Below are 15,658 nucleotides of genomic sequence, written 5' to 3' on the forward strand. Positions count from 1 at the left end.
GCTCCCCAAATAGCTATACTCCTTTACTACTTTAAGTGTCTCATTTCCTAATCTAATTCCCTCAACATCACCCGACTTAATTCGACTACATTCCATTATCCTCATATTGTTTTTATTGATCATCATCTTATATCCTCCTCTGAAGGCACTGTCCATTCCATTCAGCTGCTCTTCCAGCTCCTTTGCTGTCTCTGACTTAATTACAATGTCATCAGCAAACCTCAAAGTTTTTATTTCTTCTCCATTGATTTTAATACCTACTCCGAACTTTTCTTTTGTTTCCTTTACTGCTCGCTCAGTATACAGATTGAATAACATCAGAGATCGGGTATAACCCTGTCTCACTCCCTTGCCAACCACTGCTTCCCTTTCATGTACAAATTGTAAATAGCCTTTCGCTTCCTGTATTTTACCCCTGCCACCTTGAGAATCTGAAATGGAGTATTCCAGTCAACATTGTCAAAAGCATTTCTCTAAGTTTGCCTTTCCTTAATCTTTCTTCTAAGATAAGTCGTAGGGTCAGTATTGCCTCACGTGTGCCAACATTTCTACGGAATGCAAATTAACCTTTCTCGAGGTCGGTTTCTACCAGTTCTTCCATTCATTTGTAAATAATTCATATTAGTATTTTGCAAGCATGAATTATTAAACTGATAGTTTGGTAATTTTCACACCTGCCAACACCTATTTTCTTTGGGATTAGAATCGTTGTATTCTTCTTGAGGTCTAAGGGTATTTCACCTGTCTCGTACATCTTGCTGACCAGATGGAAGAGTTTTGTCATGACTGGCTCTCCCAAGGGTTTCAGTAGTTCTGATGGAATTTTGTCTACTCTTGGGACCTTGTTTTGACTTAGTCTTTCAGTGCTCTGCCAAATTTTTCACACAGTATCAATCTCCCATTTCATCTTTATCTATGTCCTCTTCCATTTCCACAATACTGCCCTCAAGTACATCACTGTGGACCCTCTATATACTCCTTACACCTTTCTGCTTTCCCTTCTTTGCTTAGGATGGGTTTTCCATCTGAGCTCTTGATATTCATACAGGTGGGTCTCTCTTCTCCAAAGGTCTCTTTAATTTTCCTGTAGGCAGTATCTATTTTACCTTCTAGTAATATATTCTTCTACATCCTTAAATTTGTCCTTTAGCCATCCCTGCTTAGCCATTATGCACTTCTTGTCAGACTCAGTATTGAGACATTTATGATCCTTTGCTCCTGCTTCATTTACTGCATTTTTATGTTTTCTCATTTCATCAATAAAATTTAGTATCTCTTCTGTTGCGCAAGGATTTCTACTAGCCCTCGTCTTTTTACCAACTTGCTCCTCTGCTGTCATCATAATTTCATCTCTCAGTGTTACCCATTCTTCTTCTACTGTATCTCTTTCCCCTGTTCTTGTCAATGATTGTCTAATACTCTCAAACACACTATATCCTCTAGTTCTTTCAGTTTATCCATGTCCCATCTCCTAAAATTCCTACCTTTTTTGCAGTTTTTTTCAGTTTCAAACTGCAATTTGTAACCAATAAATTGCAGTCAAGAGTCCACATCTGCCCCTGGAAATGATTTACAGTTTAAAATGTGGTTTCTAAATCTCTCTCTTGCCATTATATAATCTGTCTGAAACCTTCCAGTGTCTCCAGGCCTCTTCCATGTACACAGCCTTCTTTCATGATTCTTAAACAAAGTGTGGCTACGATTAAGTTACCCTCTGTGTAAAATTCTGCCAGGCGGTTTCCCCTTTCATTCCGAACCCCCAGTCCATATTCCCCTACTACTTTTCCTTCTCTTATTTTCCTGCAGTCGCATACTAGTCTCCCATGACTACTAAATTTTCATCTCCATTAACTATCTGAATAATTTCTTTTATCACATAATACATTTCATCAATCTCCTCATCTGCTGAGCTAGTTGCCATATAAACTTGCACTATTGTGGTAGGTGTGGGTTTCGTGTCTATCTTGGCTACAATAATGGGTTCACTGAGCTGTCGTAGTAGCTTATCTGTATTCCTATTTTTTCTATTCATTATTGAACCCAGTATTTACCAGTATTGAAGTGAAAAAGATTTATAACTATTTTGTAAATGCAGCAATGTTAGTTGAAGAGAGATCTTGCAGGTTTATTCACTTACTCTACAAGAACTGTTTAAAGTTCTTGCTGCGAGTTTTCGCAGGCTCCTTCTACCTTCATGATAAAATGAGTCAGGTTGAAAAGCACTGACAAGAAAAAAGTTTTGTGGGAAACAAATATAGTGTATGGGTAAAATAGTGCCAATATTCACAAATAATATTGCGGTACAATTTAAGGGCATATAGGACAAAAATATTGCAAAGAGCTAGTTAAATGAATGTGGATGACAGAGAAAACTTGTCCTATTAAAATACTTGCCGGGCCACCATCTGAAGTTGAGTTTTATTGACTTAAGTGCAACTTATGTCAGTTGAAGTATCTGCCTTTGGATTATTGTGGTCATTCAGGCTAGAGTTTTATAAATAACTGTCATTTATTTTATTTTAGATGCAGACAAAGTTAAAGGATTTCCAAGAGAAACTGGAAAAGGAGCAAGAAGAAAAGCTAAAACTAAGCTCAGCACTGGATGCAGCATACAGTGATTACAATAGCTTACATACCACTCTTCAGGAAACTGAACATTTAAAAGCAGCAGTAGAAAAATTGCAACAGGTACTGGCTACACACACACACACACACACACACACACACACACACACACACACACAACCTCATTCCCCTTCTACTGTACTGTCTTAATTTTTTTTTTCCAGGAAAAATCTTGGCTTGAAACTGAACTAGAGGCTGAGAGACAGAGACGAGAAGAACTGTCGAGAGAGTTGCTTGATGCAAGAAGTTTATCAAAGACTGCAAAGGATTTCTCATTTCATGAACATGAAATTGTAGCAGATCTTCAACAGAAGACAGAAAAACTTAATGTAAGAAAAATTGTGCTGGATATTGATTCCATATTATCACTCTACTATTTGCACGAAACGGAAATGTAATAGGTTTATTTGGAGTTGATAAAGAGACGAATCTCAGTGATTAGGAATAAATATCTTTCACTGATCATACATAACAGGCGCCAGCCACGGATCGAATTTGTCTGGCAGATTAATGACAAGAGGCGGTATGCCGGCCAGCCTGGGTGTGTTTTGTAGGTGGTTTTCCACATCCTGGTAGGTGAATACCGGGCTGGTCCTCACATTCCACCTCAGTCACATGACTCAGACATATGAACATGTTTGCACTCTTTCATGGCTTACATGAGACACAGGCAGCTGCGGTACACTATTTATGTCCTGCTGGGGGAGGGGGGGGGGGGGGGGTTCAGGGTGACAGCAGGAAGGGCATCCAGCCACCCTCTGTAACTAATACTGCCAAATTCACCATAACACAGTTGGCAGGAAGCAAGGCCCAAAGAAAGAAAGAAACTGATGGTACACAGCAAAAGGGCATTACTGCTACTCATTATGTCTCACTTAATATAATGATGTAATCTTACAGCACTGATAAGAAGTGTAAAATTACTTTTAACCAGAATAGACTTGAGAAGTTTTTGCTAAGAGATAAAAAATCCCTACAGTTATATTTAAATGACTTTTTAAAGTAAGTTGATACATTAAGCATGTGATTGAATGAATGAAATACTTTTTCTTTTAGAGATTTGAAAAGAGAACTGAAAGTGTATGGTACAAAATGGTTTGTATTATGAAATCTAAATTCAGATGAAAATATTAAAAAAATGGAAGGTTAGGCATAACACCGTATCAACAATAAGGTCATTATGGTCAGGGCACAAGCTCAGATTTGGGGAGAGGGGCATTTGACTTAAACAATTTGGGGAAATCATGGAAAACCTAAATCTGAATGGCCACTTGAGGATTGAAACCATTGTTCCACCAAATACGAATCCAATGTCTTACTGCTGTCCCAGCTCACTCAGTCTCAAGTATTTATTAAAGACTGACGTTTGGCAGTAAGTTACTTGATCACAATTTCTTTCATCTCAGTGCTTTTTCTATCCATTTTTCGACATTCTACCATAATTTGGAGCACAGTACCTCTATGCTTCTCTGTACCTTTACCTATTTTGTACTTTCCATCTCTCTCTTTGTACTTTTTCTCCTACTTTTTCTCCTACTTTATCTAGTAATACCATTTCTTTACTTTTTGTTTTTTCATTTCTTGTTTTTTTTATCTTCTTTCTCAAGTTGCTTTTCATTTCATTTTCTGCTTCTGCCATTTCTCAGTACATCATTACCATTCTCTTCCAGAGTCCAGTGTTTTATTCCAATCAATCTCTTAGTAATGACAGTGTACTAATATTGATACCTGTGACACAATCACAGTATGGAAGTTTTTGGAGATGCTAGGCAAGCTTCAGTGGCAGATGTCACAAGAGGGATGGTGTACAGGAACGAGAGGTTTATTGTAAAAATTAAGATAGTGTACATTCAAAGAAGAATTGAGCAAAACACTATCCTCTCCCAAGTAAACAAAGCAAAATGAAAAGATCATGACAGGAAAAATTAGACTTTTTCCAGAATCAAACAATGGAAAATCCATGATGGAATAATGGCAATATTATGAAAGGGATATTTGCCATTTACCATGTAGCAGAGATGCTGTTGTGATAGGCATAACAAAAAGACTGTCAAACAAAGATTTTGACCAAATAGGCTTTCATCAGAATACACACAAAAAAAAGCAGTCTCTGGCTACCAATGCCAGACTGCCAGTTATTCGCAAATGGACCAGAAGAGGGTAAGTTGGTACAAGATGTGGATTTACATTCATGGGCAGAGGAAAAAATTTACCTCTCATTACTTTTCTACACAATTACTCCTTTTTAATGGATGTAAATGTATGTGACAACCTGTTTTTGATGTGGTGTCATTAGTTTGTGTCCTCATCTCTGATTACATTTACAGTGGTTGATTGTTTTTTCTCTGTCAGTTAAAAATTGGCACACACTATCAGTTGGAATCTCTCTTGAACTGTCCAAAATCTGCTAAGAAAAAAGTGTTCACTTTCGTTTATGAACAGCTTCCGAATGTTTCTAATAAATAACTAATCCATACCCTTGTGACCATGAAATATTGAGAGGTATCCTCCATAAAGATCTTCTTAAAGAGAAATATGGCCACACTTTGATCCAGCCACCTGGTTCTTAACTGTGTAGAATAAAGTTGCAAACTCATTATAAAGTGTCATTACCTTGTGGAAATGATTTCCATTAGTGATAAATCATCTAGATCAAAGAATTTTATGAGTACATGGTATTTTAGTTTATCTATTTGAATGAAAAAAGACTATTTTAAAAAGGCAGTTACAAAACTACTAAACCAAACTAAGTTTATAATAGAGTGAAGTAACTGCACAAAATGCGTCAACATCACGAAACAAAATTTGGTAGACATCAGGGCAATCTCTGTGCCAGGAGAATAGCTTTTCATCTTGTTCTCGCAAAAGTCAGTCTATAACTTTTTGCCAATATGAAAATGAATCTTGTGTCTCAGGTAATTAAATATAACATTTAAAAGAAGTGTTGCCTGTAGCTAAGTAATACAAATTAATTTTTCTTTATTATGTTTCATTATCTTGCAGTGCCTATTAAACACAAACTGATATGTGAAAATTTCATTCCAGGGAATTAGTGAAAAATATTCTTCATCAAGTAATGGACCAGCAAGTGACACTGTGTCTACTGAGGTTAGTATAATTATTTACACAATATTAATAAGAAGAAAATTAAAAACACTGTACTAAAGGTATAAATTAACTGACATTTCAAGAGGTTCACTTATATTAGGACATTCTGGCCTGCTTTATACCAAACATGACTGTCTTAACATAAATTTCTCCTAGTGGATCCTACAAAAAATGCTTGCCATATTGACGGCACATTTAGTATTGAATGTAGTTTGGAGAACATGGTGCAAATTATAAAGAAGATTTTTCTCATTACCAAAATAAGTTTGTCCTGCACCTAAGCAACAAAAATTAGTAACTATTGAACTAGTATTTGAATAAATAAGAGAAGAAATAGAAGTAGAAACTCTCCATATAGTCAAGACACTGATTATTTCAGACACATACACGAGACTGGTAATATTGCTAGGCGTGTGTGTGTGTGTGTGTGTGTGTGTGTGTGTGTGTGTGTGTGTGTGTGTGTGTGTTTTGCTTACTTTTATAAGTGCTGAGAGCTTAGCATATGCAGCCTTTTTTGCCATAGTCAGTTGTCAGAGAAATGCTGAGGCAAACCTCCTCATTAGTTACGTGATCTATCCACCTTATCTTCTGTATTCTTCGGTAGCACCACATTTCGAAAGCTTCTATTCTCTTCTTGTCCAAACTATTTATCGTCCATGTTTCACTTCCATACATGGCTACACTCCATACAAATACTTTCAGAAACGACTTCCTCACACTTAAATCTATACTCGATGTTAACAAATTTCTCTTCTTCAGAAACGCTTTCCTTGCCATTGCCAGTCTACATTTTATATCCTCTCTATTTCGACCATCATCAGTTATTTTGCTCCCCAAATAGCAAAACTACTTTACTACTTTAAGTGTCTCATTTCCTAATCTAATTCCCTCAGCATCACCTGACGTAATTTGAGAATGACAGAGTAATTTATTCATTTTAGCATGTTGTGTTTTCTATGCTTTCCCATGTTTTGCACTTTCCTGCATTTGACCCCTTTTTTGCGGCAGGTCCACTGAAGAGTGTAAACAGTGGTCTTAGCGTATTTTTAATGCCACATCCAGTAAGGTACACCAGCCTTACAAAAAGTTCAAAGTGTAATCAGAACTTTGCTATTACAAACTCAATAGAGTTCTGAACAAGGTCTGGGTTTTTGGTGACGGAAACATACCCAAGTCATCCAAACATTATTAATACGTAAAGGTAGGGGTAGTAGTCTGTTTAATACAAGTTGTGAGTATACAAAATCAGGGGAGAAAGAAGAGGCATCTGTATTACAGTGGTAATAAATTTTTTGCGAAGAGTTGTTAAATATGTGAAAGAAATTTCTTTATGAAGGCCCATTTTGTTTCTTTCTTGTAATAGTGCTGAGTTAAGGATGTGCAAGGTTAAATCTGCCATAGTGTTCTCCTTCCTATTAGACACTATGCACTCTGTAACACCTTATTATTTAATGTGGAGGGCACGTCAAAAGTGAGATGGTCTTCCAGTGAAAAGATCGACAAATATTAAGCTTTAAAGCCATATTTACATGAGACTCCTGTATCTAGATAGACTACCCCCCAATGGTATACATCATGAGCCACCTGCTGACTGTGTCACGAGAGGGTATTCTGCCAATATTGGAAGTTAAATCATACTGATTGTGCTCACCCACATTATGTTAATGGATTTTGTGCTTTTCATCTTCTTAATCTATATTTTATTGGTTATGTTTTTCCTGTGAGTGGCCTCTGACACCAAACATCTGCAAGCAAACAATGATTTATAATTTCCATTTCTGGACAGAAAGGCATACACTGATCATATCCAACAACATAAACATATAAAAACAAGTTTTCAAATAATATTGCTTCAACAGTGAAAAAGTTAATTCTGTTGAACGAATTACTTGGCACTTAGAGAAAACAAGACATCAAGGTTAAAGTAAGCAAGAACTATGTTGTGGATAAGTAATATATTACTTTTTTCACGAACATTCATTATGACTTGTGCTTCCATCATTAATAAAATCCCTCTCTTCTGTTCCATTGATACCCACTGTAACAGGAAACGAAATGACAAGTAGTGATATGTGGTGCCCTCCACCATATAATGTACAGTGGCTTGCAAAGTGTGTCTGTAGATATAGATCATTTACAATAGACAGACATACATGCATGTGAGCGCACGCGCCATCACACACACACACACACACACACACACACACACACACACACACACACACACACACACGTCGTGGGGGGGGGGGGGGGGGACATATGTCTGTCTATTGTTGGCGAAGGCAGAAATCTGTAATTATGAGAGTCTTTTTGTTGTGCCTATCTGCAACTCAGCATCTCTGTTGTATGGTGAGTAGCAACTTTCCTTCTCATAATACTGTTGCATTCCATTCTGGAGTTCCCAGTGTTTGATATAGATTATTTGTAATACTAAAAATAAGGTGTGTCACAATGCACAGCTGACAGCATTTGACACACATCCAATTATGATGCCAGCATGACAACACAAATGATCACTCGTGTCAAGTCAGTCTCAGTATAGGGATAATATACTAGGGCACTGCAGCCAATTCACTTGCCACAAAGTCGGTTGAGAAAAGAAAGTCACTTGTGTAAAATGAGCATTAGAAATACAGGGAGTGCAGTACCTCCAGAAATGTGTATTTATCTTTATCATTGCTCTGAACAATTAAACACTAGCTAATTTTAACAATCAAATGGCACTGACTTATAAGATCTACAAATTGTCTTGTAACTTGTTGAGAATAAAACATTTTAGTGTTAATCGTGAAAATAGAATTATAAGAGCTTTATTCTCTACCAGAATGGACATCATGTTAGGATCATCATTGAAGATTCCAGAGAGCAATACAATGGATAATTTTATAGTATGCAGTACAATTCCATTTGTGGTCCCCCGATTTTAGCTTTTTTAGCTTTTCCGAAGGAGGCGGGTCTCTCTCTCTCTCTCTCTCTCTCTCTCTCTCTCTCTCTCTCTCTCTCTCTCTCCCCCCCCCCCTCCCTCCCTCCCTGTGTGTGTGTGTGTGTGTGTGTGTGTGTGTGTGTGTGTGTGTGTGTGTGTGTGTGTGTGTGTGTACACTGACCTCATCTAGCTAGCTTTTAAAGTGTTTCACTGGTTTGCAACAAGCAATCAAAATGTTTATCAATCAAAATGTTTATGCTAACTTTCAGACACTAACCACAAATTCTCAGCCTTTACCTGAACACAAAGAACGAAAACTGAAGAGTAAAAGGAAGAAGGTATGGATCAGGTTCCATCTTGTCACAGAATTGTATATATTAATGTAGTACTTTGGGCACTGTGTTGTGTTGTTGTTACGTTATTTGCCACTTCTTAGGTTTTCTTACAGAGTGGATCAATAAGTTAATATGTAACAGAAATAGAAACAGATTTAGCTGGTTAGAGTGCTTAGCTTCTTTCTGTTTGCTTGCACACTATTGTAGCTGTTGCATATGTGAAACAATTTCTAATGGCATGCAAAACTAGACAGTGAACAAAAGTATTACAGAAAGCTTTGCCACTTCTTTGCTCAGTTCCTTCTGTATTAGTTTTTTAGAAACACAGCTTCACAGCTTGGTTGATAGTTGTAGTTGGAGGTAGTACTTAATGTTTCTCTATCATATTTGATCAGAGATATAATATATGAGCATGAAGCAAGCACTCTATTTGGTTTTTCTTGCAAGATGTCTATTTCTGTTTGTGCTAAGGAATCCCCAGTCCACTTTTTCCTGTAGTTATTTTTAATGAAAATTTGAATCATTCGAACTGGACGTAGCCATTTCTTCAACATGCATCATCATTTTATAACAAAATCATACCATTGTCTTGTTATGTGTTTGTGATACTGACAGATAGTTTCAAGACTGGACAAAGTTGAATACAGCATAATCACGTATTAAGATTGTCACTGTTAGAATATCAACAATATAAGTAAAAGATAGATCGCTACTTACCAAGATAACTCATTAAGTTGCGACCAGCACAACGAAAGACACTTGTACATCAGTTTTCAACCAAAGCCAACGCGCATCCCCCCCCCGACTAGTTCGCTCTCTCTCTCTCTCTCTCTCTACTCTCTCTCCTCTCTACTCTCTCTCTCTCTCTCTCTCTCTCTCTCTCTCTCTCTCTCTCTCTCTCTCTTCTCTCCTCTCTCTCGCATCTCTCTCTCTCATCTCTCTCTCTCTCTCTCTCTCTCTCTCCTTCTCTCTCTCTCTCTCTCTCTCATCTCTCAAGCTCTCTCTCTCTCTCTCTCTCTCTCTCTCTCTCTCTCTCTCTCTCTCTCTCTCTCTCTCTCAACTACCACATAGAACAGAGGAAGCAGTTGGGGGGGGGGGGGGGCGGGGAAGGGGAAGGGATAGCAGCGTATTTGTGGGGGGAGAGAAGAGTGCTGTCTGGTAGAGAATACAGGGTCCAGACTGCCAACAGGTGCAGCATCAGGAGGCTGTGGGGGAATGAGATGGAGAGGGGGTGGGAGGGGTGTGTGTGTGTGTGTGTGTGTGTGTGTGTGTGTGTGTGTGTGTGTGTGTGTGTGTAGGAAGGAATGGAGAGCAAGAAAGGAAAGGAACGGGAAGGATGGGCGGTGCATTGGCGTAGGATGGTAGATGAGAATAAGGAGGTGGTGATAGGACAGAAGGTATGTAATATGTTGGGTGGAGGTTGTGGGGACAGTGGCTACTACATTTTGAGGCTGGGATAATTACAGGAGCAGAGAATGCATTCAGCAGTTCACAAAAGCTGTTGGTGGAGGAGAGGATCCAGATGGTTTGGATAGTGAAGGATCCAGATGGCTTGGGTAGTGAAGCAGTCATTTGAAGTCGAGCATGTTGTGCCACAGGGTGGTCTACTTTGCTCTGGGGCACAGTTTTTCAGTGCCCATTCAGCCTGGTGGACAACTGGTTTGTGGTCTTACCAAAATAAAAAAATGTGCAATGATTGCAGCAGAGATGATATGACACTGCTATTTTCACAGGTGGCTTCGCCTCTTATGGGGTAGGATAAGCCTGTGACAGGACTGGAATATGAAGTTCTGGGTGGTTGGATGGTGTAGGATCTGTGTTCCACACGGATATGATCTCTGTGACAAGGGGTTGGGATTGAGAGTGGCAAAGATATTACGGAGGTAGAGTGGGAGATGGAGTATAACTTCAGGAAGCATGGGAAGGTATGTTGGGTAGGATGTCACCTCATCTCAAGACAAGATAGTTCTCAGGAGTGGTGGGAGGATTGGGAGTGTTATGGGAAATGGCATGGGAGATCTGTTTGCAGACTAGGTGAGATCCTTGGCATACTGAGCAAGGGAGTTATTGTCACTGCAGATACGCCGTCCCCGGGTAGCCAGGCTGTATGGGAGGGACTTTTTGATGTAAAAGAGATGACAGCTGTCAAAATGCAGGAATCGCAGCTGGATAGTGGGTTTAATGTGGACAGAGGTGTGGATGGAGCTATCAGAGAGGTTTTGGTCAGTGTCCAGAAAGGTGGCACACGAGACTGAGGAGGACCAGGTGAAGCGGATGGGAGAGAAGTCGATTAAGGAAGATATGGGAGACTAGATTAGGGGCAATTGGTTGTAGGTTTTGGTCAGCCAGCTACAATGGGATGTCCAGGATTGTTGGGTTTGTGGATTTTGGGGATCCATGTGGAAGGTGGGTTTGCACCGTGTCACACAGGTGAGGAGGTAAATGGATTCAGGGACAAGGTTCTGGGAAGGTCCTAAGGCTTTAAGCAGGGATGGGTGGTTGTGTTGGACTTCTGAGATGGTATCAATCTGGCAGAATTTATAGGTAGAGGAGTCAGATAATTGGTAGAGGCCTTGCGCCTTGTAGTCACTGCGATTCATAACAGTGGTTGTATCCAGGTAGGATGATTTGGTCAGGATGTGTTTAGAGCCTCTGTATGGCTGTCCTTTCTTCTGCTGAAAGGTTGGAGCTCTGGAGAAGGCCAAGTTGAAGTATAACTAGCTTTCCTTGCCTTTTATAATTTTTGTTAATACCACAGAGCTTATTGCAGGTTCTACACAAATTATATAAAGTTCACTGAATTAACGGGCTAATCAAGCTAGGCATGAGGTTTTTACAGCTTTTTGTTGTGTTTATAGCCAGATAAGATGAGCATGAATAAAGGAAATAAAATTTCCAGAGATTTTACTTCCTTCTGGTGCATATAGAAAGTCCATATCTCTCTTACCAAACATAAAAACAACTGCAATGTTTTCCTCCCTGCGAAGCACATTTCCAAGAGAACAAATACCCATATAGCGAAATGGAGAATAATCATGAAATGAACCCGACAGCATTGTGAGGTTTCTTGCAGAACTAACACATTCTACTTTTAGTGCCCATTCTTTCTTTACTGTCTGGATAGATGCTATCTCAAATGTACTACAGCAGTTTCTCATTCCTGTTATTGTGAATCAACAAACTAGAAATCCCCACTAGATAGTGGTTCATTCCTGTATTATGGGTCATTTCCCAATAGGACATGTCAAGGTGGTTGATGTTTCTTCCTTTATTTGCAACAGAGAACTTGGTCAGGTAGAGTACAACTACTCTTTCAAAGCTTATGTTCAGTCTTAAGAATATTGTCAAGTACCACTAAAGCAATCTTTCTCTAATTTATAGTATGTTGTATATTGCACAAGTTAAATGTGTTGTAGCTTTGGTGGGTGTCCACAATTTCTCTTTCGTTGTTGAGTGTGTTTATTGTGTGTTCCAGTTTCTCCCCTTTATTTACAAGTATTCAACCTGATTCTTCATATTTTTACAGGGTGGATCAGGGAGAAAATAGTAATCACTTGTGCAAGACCCACAAGGGAAAAAGTTCCACACAAGACTTATGAACCTGAATTGATATTACATTAAGAAGTTTGTGTATATGATTCGATTAAATTTGTACATGAACACAAATAAGAACATTTATATAACTGTATGGGAGTGGTTGTAGTGTTTACAAAAGGTGCTTAAATTTATACAGAAATTGAATAATGTAATTTTTAATCCATGTTCTATATATTAACATTGTTGAAGATTACCTTCAATGACTGGATACTATTGACCATAATGTGATGAGGTAGTTTATTCCTGCTTCAATATAATTTTCAACTGACTTAGTGCTATAAATGTACTTACTCCAGAACATCATTCCTTTCCCTTTTTAAGTACAGACAAGTTACTGGAACTGACCATACTACTGTTTGTAAGAGAATATAATTGTTCTATTGTGTATGTTGTGTTTTATGTATATTTTTTTAAAAAATCTTTATGATATAGTTTTGTTTTAATATTGATACCTCAACATTGTGCTCCTTTGTCCAGAAATAAGTGAGATATTTATATAAGATTTGGTTTGATTTCCTACCAGTTTTTCAGATCATATTTTTTAAAGTCACAAAGTAATATGAGATCACTGGAATGTGATGTACCACATTAATGTGAAAGTAAAGCAATTTTTGAATTTTGCAGTCTCTTATTTTGTTATGAAGATGTTATCCAGTACACATCATGCAGTATTTCAGTTTAGTAATTGCATCATGTTATGCAGATAGGTATTAAAAGAAATTTAACCATCCACTGCTCCACTATGTTAAGAAATATTTGCAACATGTAATTTCGATTCAGTAAATAACATTCAGATGTTTGAAATGGTAAAATTCTTACATGATAGGTGAGAAATGTATTTTATTTGTACTTTAAAAGCATGGTGTAAATTATATAACACAAAAGGCTCAGGTGTTCCACAACTTCCCTTTCCCTTTTCCTTTTTCATTTTCAGATTACTCAAGGTTACAAAAATTCATGTCATAGTTCATAATTTTAATTTCATTTTATTGTAGTACTTAGTGTTTTGACTATGTTATGCTTCACTCTTCAAGTACACACTAACTAACAAGCCACAAACGGGACTTACGCAAGAGACGAGAGTATTTGAATAGTGTCCTCAGTCACTAGGTTAGACTACCTTCTGTTGTGCCCTTAATTGAAGATTCATTCACCGTGTTCTGTATGGAATGAAAGAAGTTAAAGACATTAACAATAGACAGTCCTTATACTTCACAATAAGTGGTCCTGGATAAACACTTTTAGTACATCAACAGTGCTGAAATTACTGATGATTGGTAAAGACTATGTATACTTATCTTATCAGTCCCACCTTAAATTATCTGTTGGAAATCATGTAATAAAATTGTAGAACAATACACAGAATGTATAGAGAATACAAAAGGAGCTTTGAAAAACGTTGATTTAGTATTCAGTTATTGTCCAAGAGAACTATTTTGGTTGTAATGGCTCGCTGGCTTGATTCTGTAACATTTGAATTAAAAACTTGAGCTCCGGCTTGCAGGTGGTTTAAGGGAATGTACTGTTAGGATAAAGTAGCTGAACAGGTAATGAAGGGTACAGGAAAAGTGAAAGAGATTCAGCTCATATTTAAAGTGGTGTGTGATAAATTTGTTGTAAAGAAACATTCCACATGGGAAAAATATATTAAAAACAAAGATTCCAAGACTTACCACCCGGGAAAGTGCCGGTAGATAAGCACAATAAAATAACACACAAAATTACGAGCTTTCGCAACCGGCGACTGCTTCGTCAGGAAATAGGGAAGTGAAAGGAAAGATAAAAGGATGTGGGTTTTAAGGGAGATGGTAAGGAATCATTCCAATGACCTTAGGAGGGAAAAAAGGATAGTTATACACGCGCACACGCACACACATATCCATCCATCCATACATACACAGACACAAGCAGACATATTTAAAGGCAAAGAGTAAGGGCAGAGATGTAAGTCGAGGCGGAAGTGTGGAGGCAAAGATGTTGTTGAAAGACGGGTGAGGTATGAGTGGCAGAAACTTGAAATTAGCGGAGGTTGAGGCCTGGTGGATAACGAGAAGAGAGGATATATTGAAGGGCAAGTTCCCATCTCCGGAGTTCGGATAGGTTGGTGTTGGTAGGAAGTATCCAGATAACTCGGACGGTGTAACACTGTGCCAAGATGTGCTGGCTGTGCACCAAGGCATGTTTAGCCATAGGGTGATCCTCATTACCAACAAACACTGTCTGCCTGTGTCCATTCATGCAAATGGACAGTTTGTTGCTGGTCATTCCCACATAGAAAGCGTCACAGTCTAGGCAGAGCAGTTGGTAAATCACGTGGGTGCTTTCACACGTGGCTCTGCCTTTGATCGTGTACACCTTCCGGGTTACCGGACTGGAGTAGGTGGTGGTGGGAGGGTGCATAGGACAGGTTTTACACCGGGGGCGGTTGCAAGGGTAGGAGCCAGAGGGTAGGGAAGGTGGTTTGGGGATTTCATAGGGATGAACCAAGAGGTTACGAAGGTTAGGTGGACGGCGGAAAGACACTCTTGGTGGAGAGGGGACGATTTCATGAAGGATGGATCTCATCTCGGAGCAGGATTTTAGGAAGTCATATCCCTGCTGGAGAGCCACATTCAGAGTCTGATCCGGTCCCGGGAAGTATCCTGTCACAAGTGGGGCACTTTTGGGGTTCTTCTGTGAGAGGTTCTGGGTTTGAGGGGATGAGGAAGTGGCTCTGGTTATCTGCTTCTGTACCAGGTCGGGAGGGTAGTTGCGGGATGCAAAAGCTGTTTTCAGGTTATTGGTGTAATGGTCGAGGGATTCAGGACTGGAGCAGATTCGTTTGCCGCGAAGGCCTAGGCTGTAGGGAAGGGACCGTTTGATATGGAATGGGTGGCAGTTGTCATAATGGAGGTACTGTTGCTTGTTGGTGGGTTTGATGTGGACGGATGTGTGAAGCTGGCCATTAGACAGATGGTCAACATCAAGGAAAGTGGCATGGGATTTGGAGTAGGACCAGGTGAATCTGATGGAACCAAAGGAGTTGAGGTTGGAGAGGAAATTCTGGAGTTGTTCTTCACTGTGAGTCCAG

General features: G+C 38.9%; 1 protein-coding gene across 28 annotated transcripts in view; it reads left to right on the forward strand.

The window, feature by feature from the left end:
- LOC126266634 (kinectin) overlaps window positions 1-13,205 on the forward strand; it is a 327,061-nt gene extending 313,856 nt beyond the window's left edge. For 15 of the 28 annotated variants that reach the window (XM_049970995.1, XM_049971003.1, XM_049971005.1 and 12 more), the window contains 5 exons: window positions 2,524-2,688; window positions 2,790-2,954; window positions 5,671-5,733; window positions 8,926-8,994; window positions 12,518-13,205. In XM_049970995.1, the coding sequence (XP_049826952.1) occupies window positions 2,524-2,688; window positions 2,790-2,954; window positions 5,671-5,733; window positions 8,926-8,994; window positions 12,518-12,538 (483 nt within the window). In that variant the 3' untranslated portion in view covers window positions 12,539-13,205. The remainder of the gene's footprint in view (window positions 1-2,523; window positions 2,689-2,789; window positions 2,955-5,670; window positions 5,734-8,925; window positions 8,995-12,517) is intronic. The other 13 variants (XM_049971006.1, XM_049970997.1, XM_049970999.1 and 10 more) reach the window with 1 other exon arrangement.
- The last annotated feature ends 2,453 nt before the right edge of the window (window positions 13,206-15,658 follow it).

This window comes from Schistocerca gregaria, chromosome 4, assembly GCF_023897955.1.
Source record: "Schistocerca gregaria isolate iqSchGreg1 chromosome 4, iqSchGreg1.2, whole genome shotgun sequence".
In the NCBI taxonomy this organism is placed as follows: Eukaryota; Metazoa; Arthropoda; class Insecta; order Orthoptera; family Acrididae; genus Schistocerca; species Schistocerca gregaria.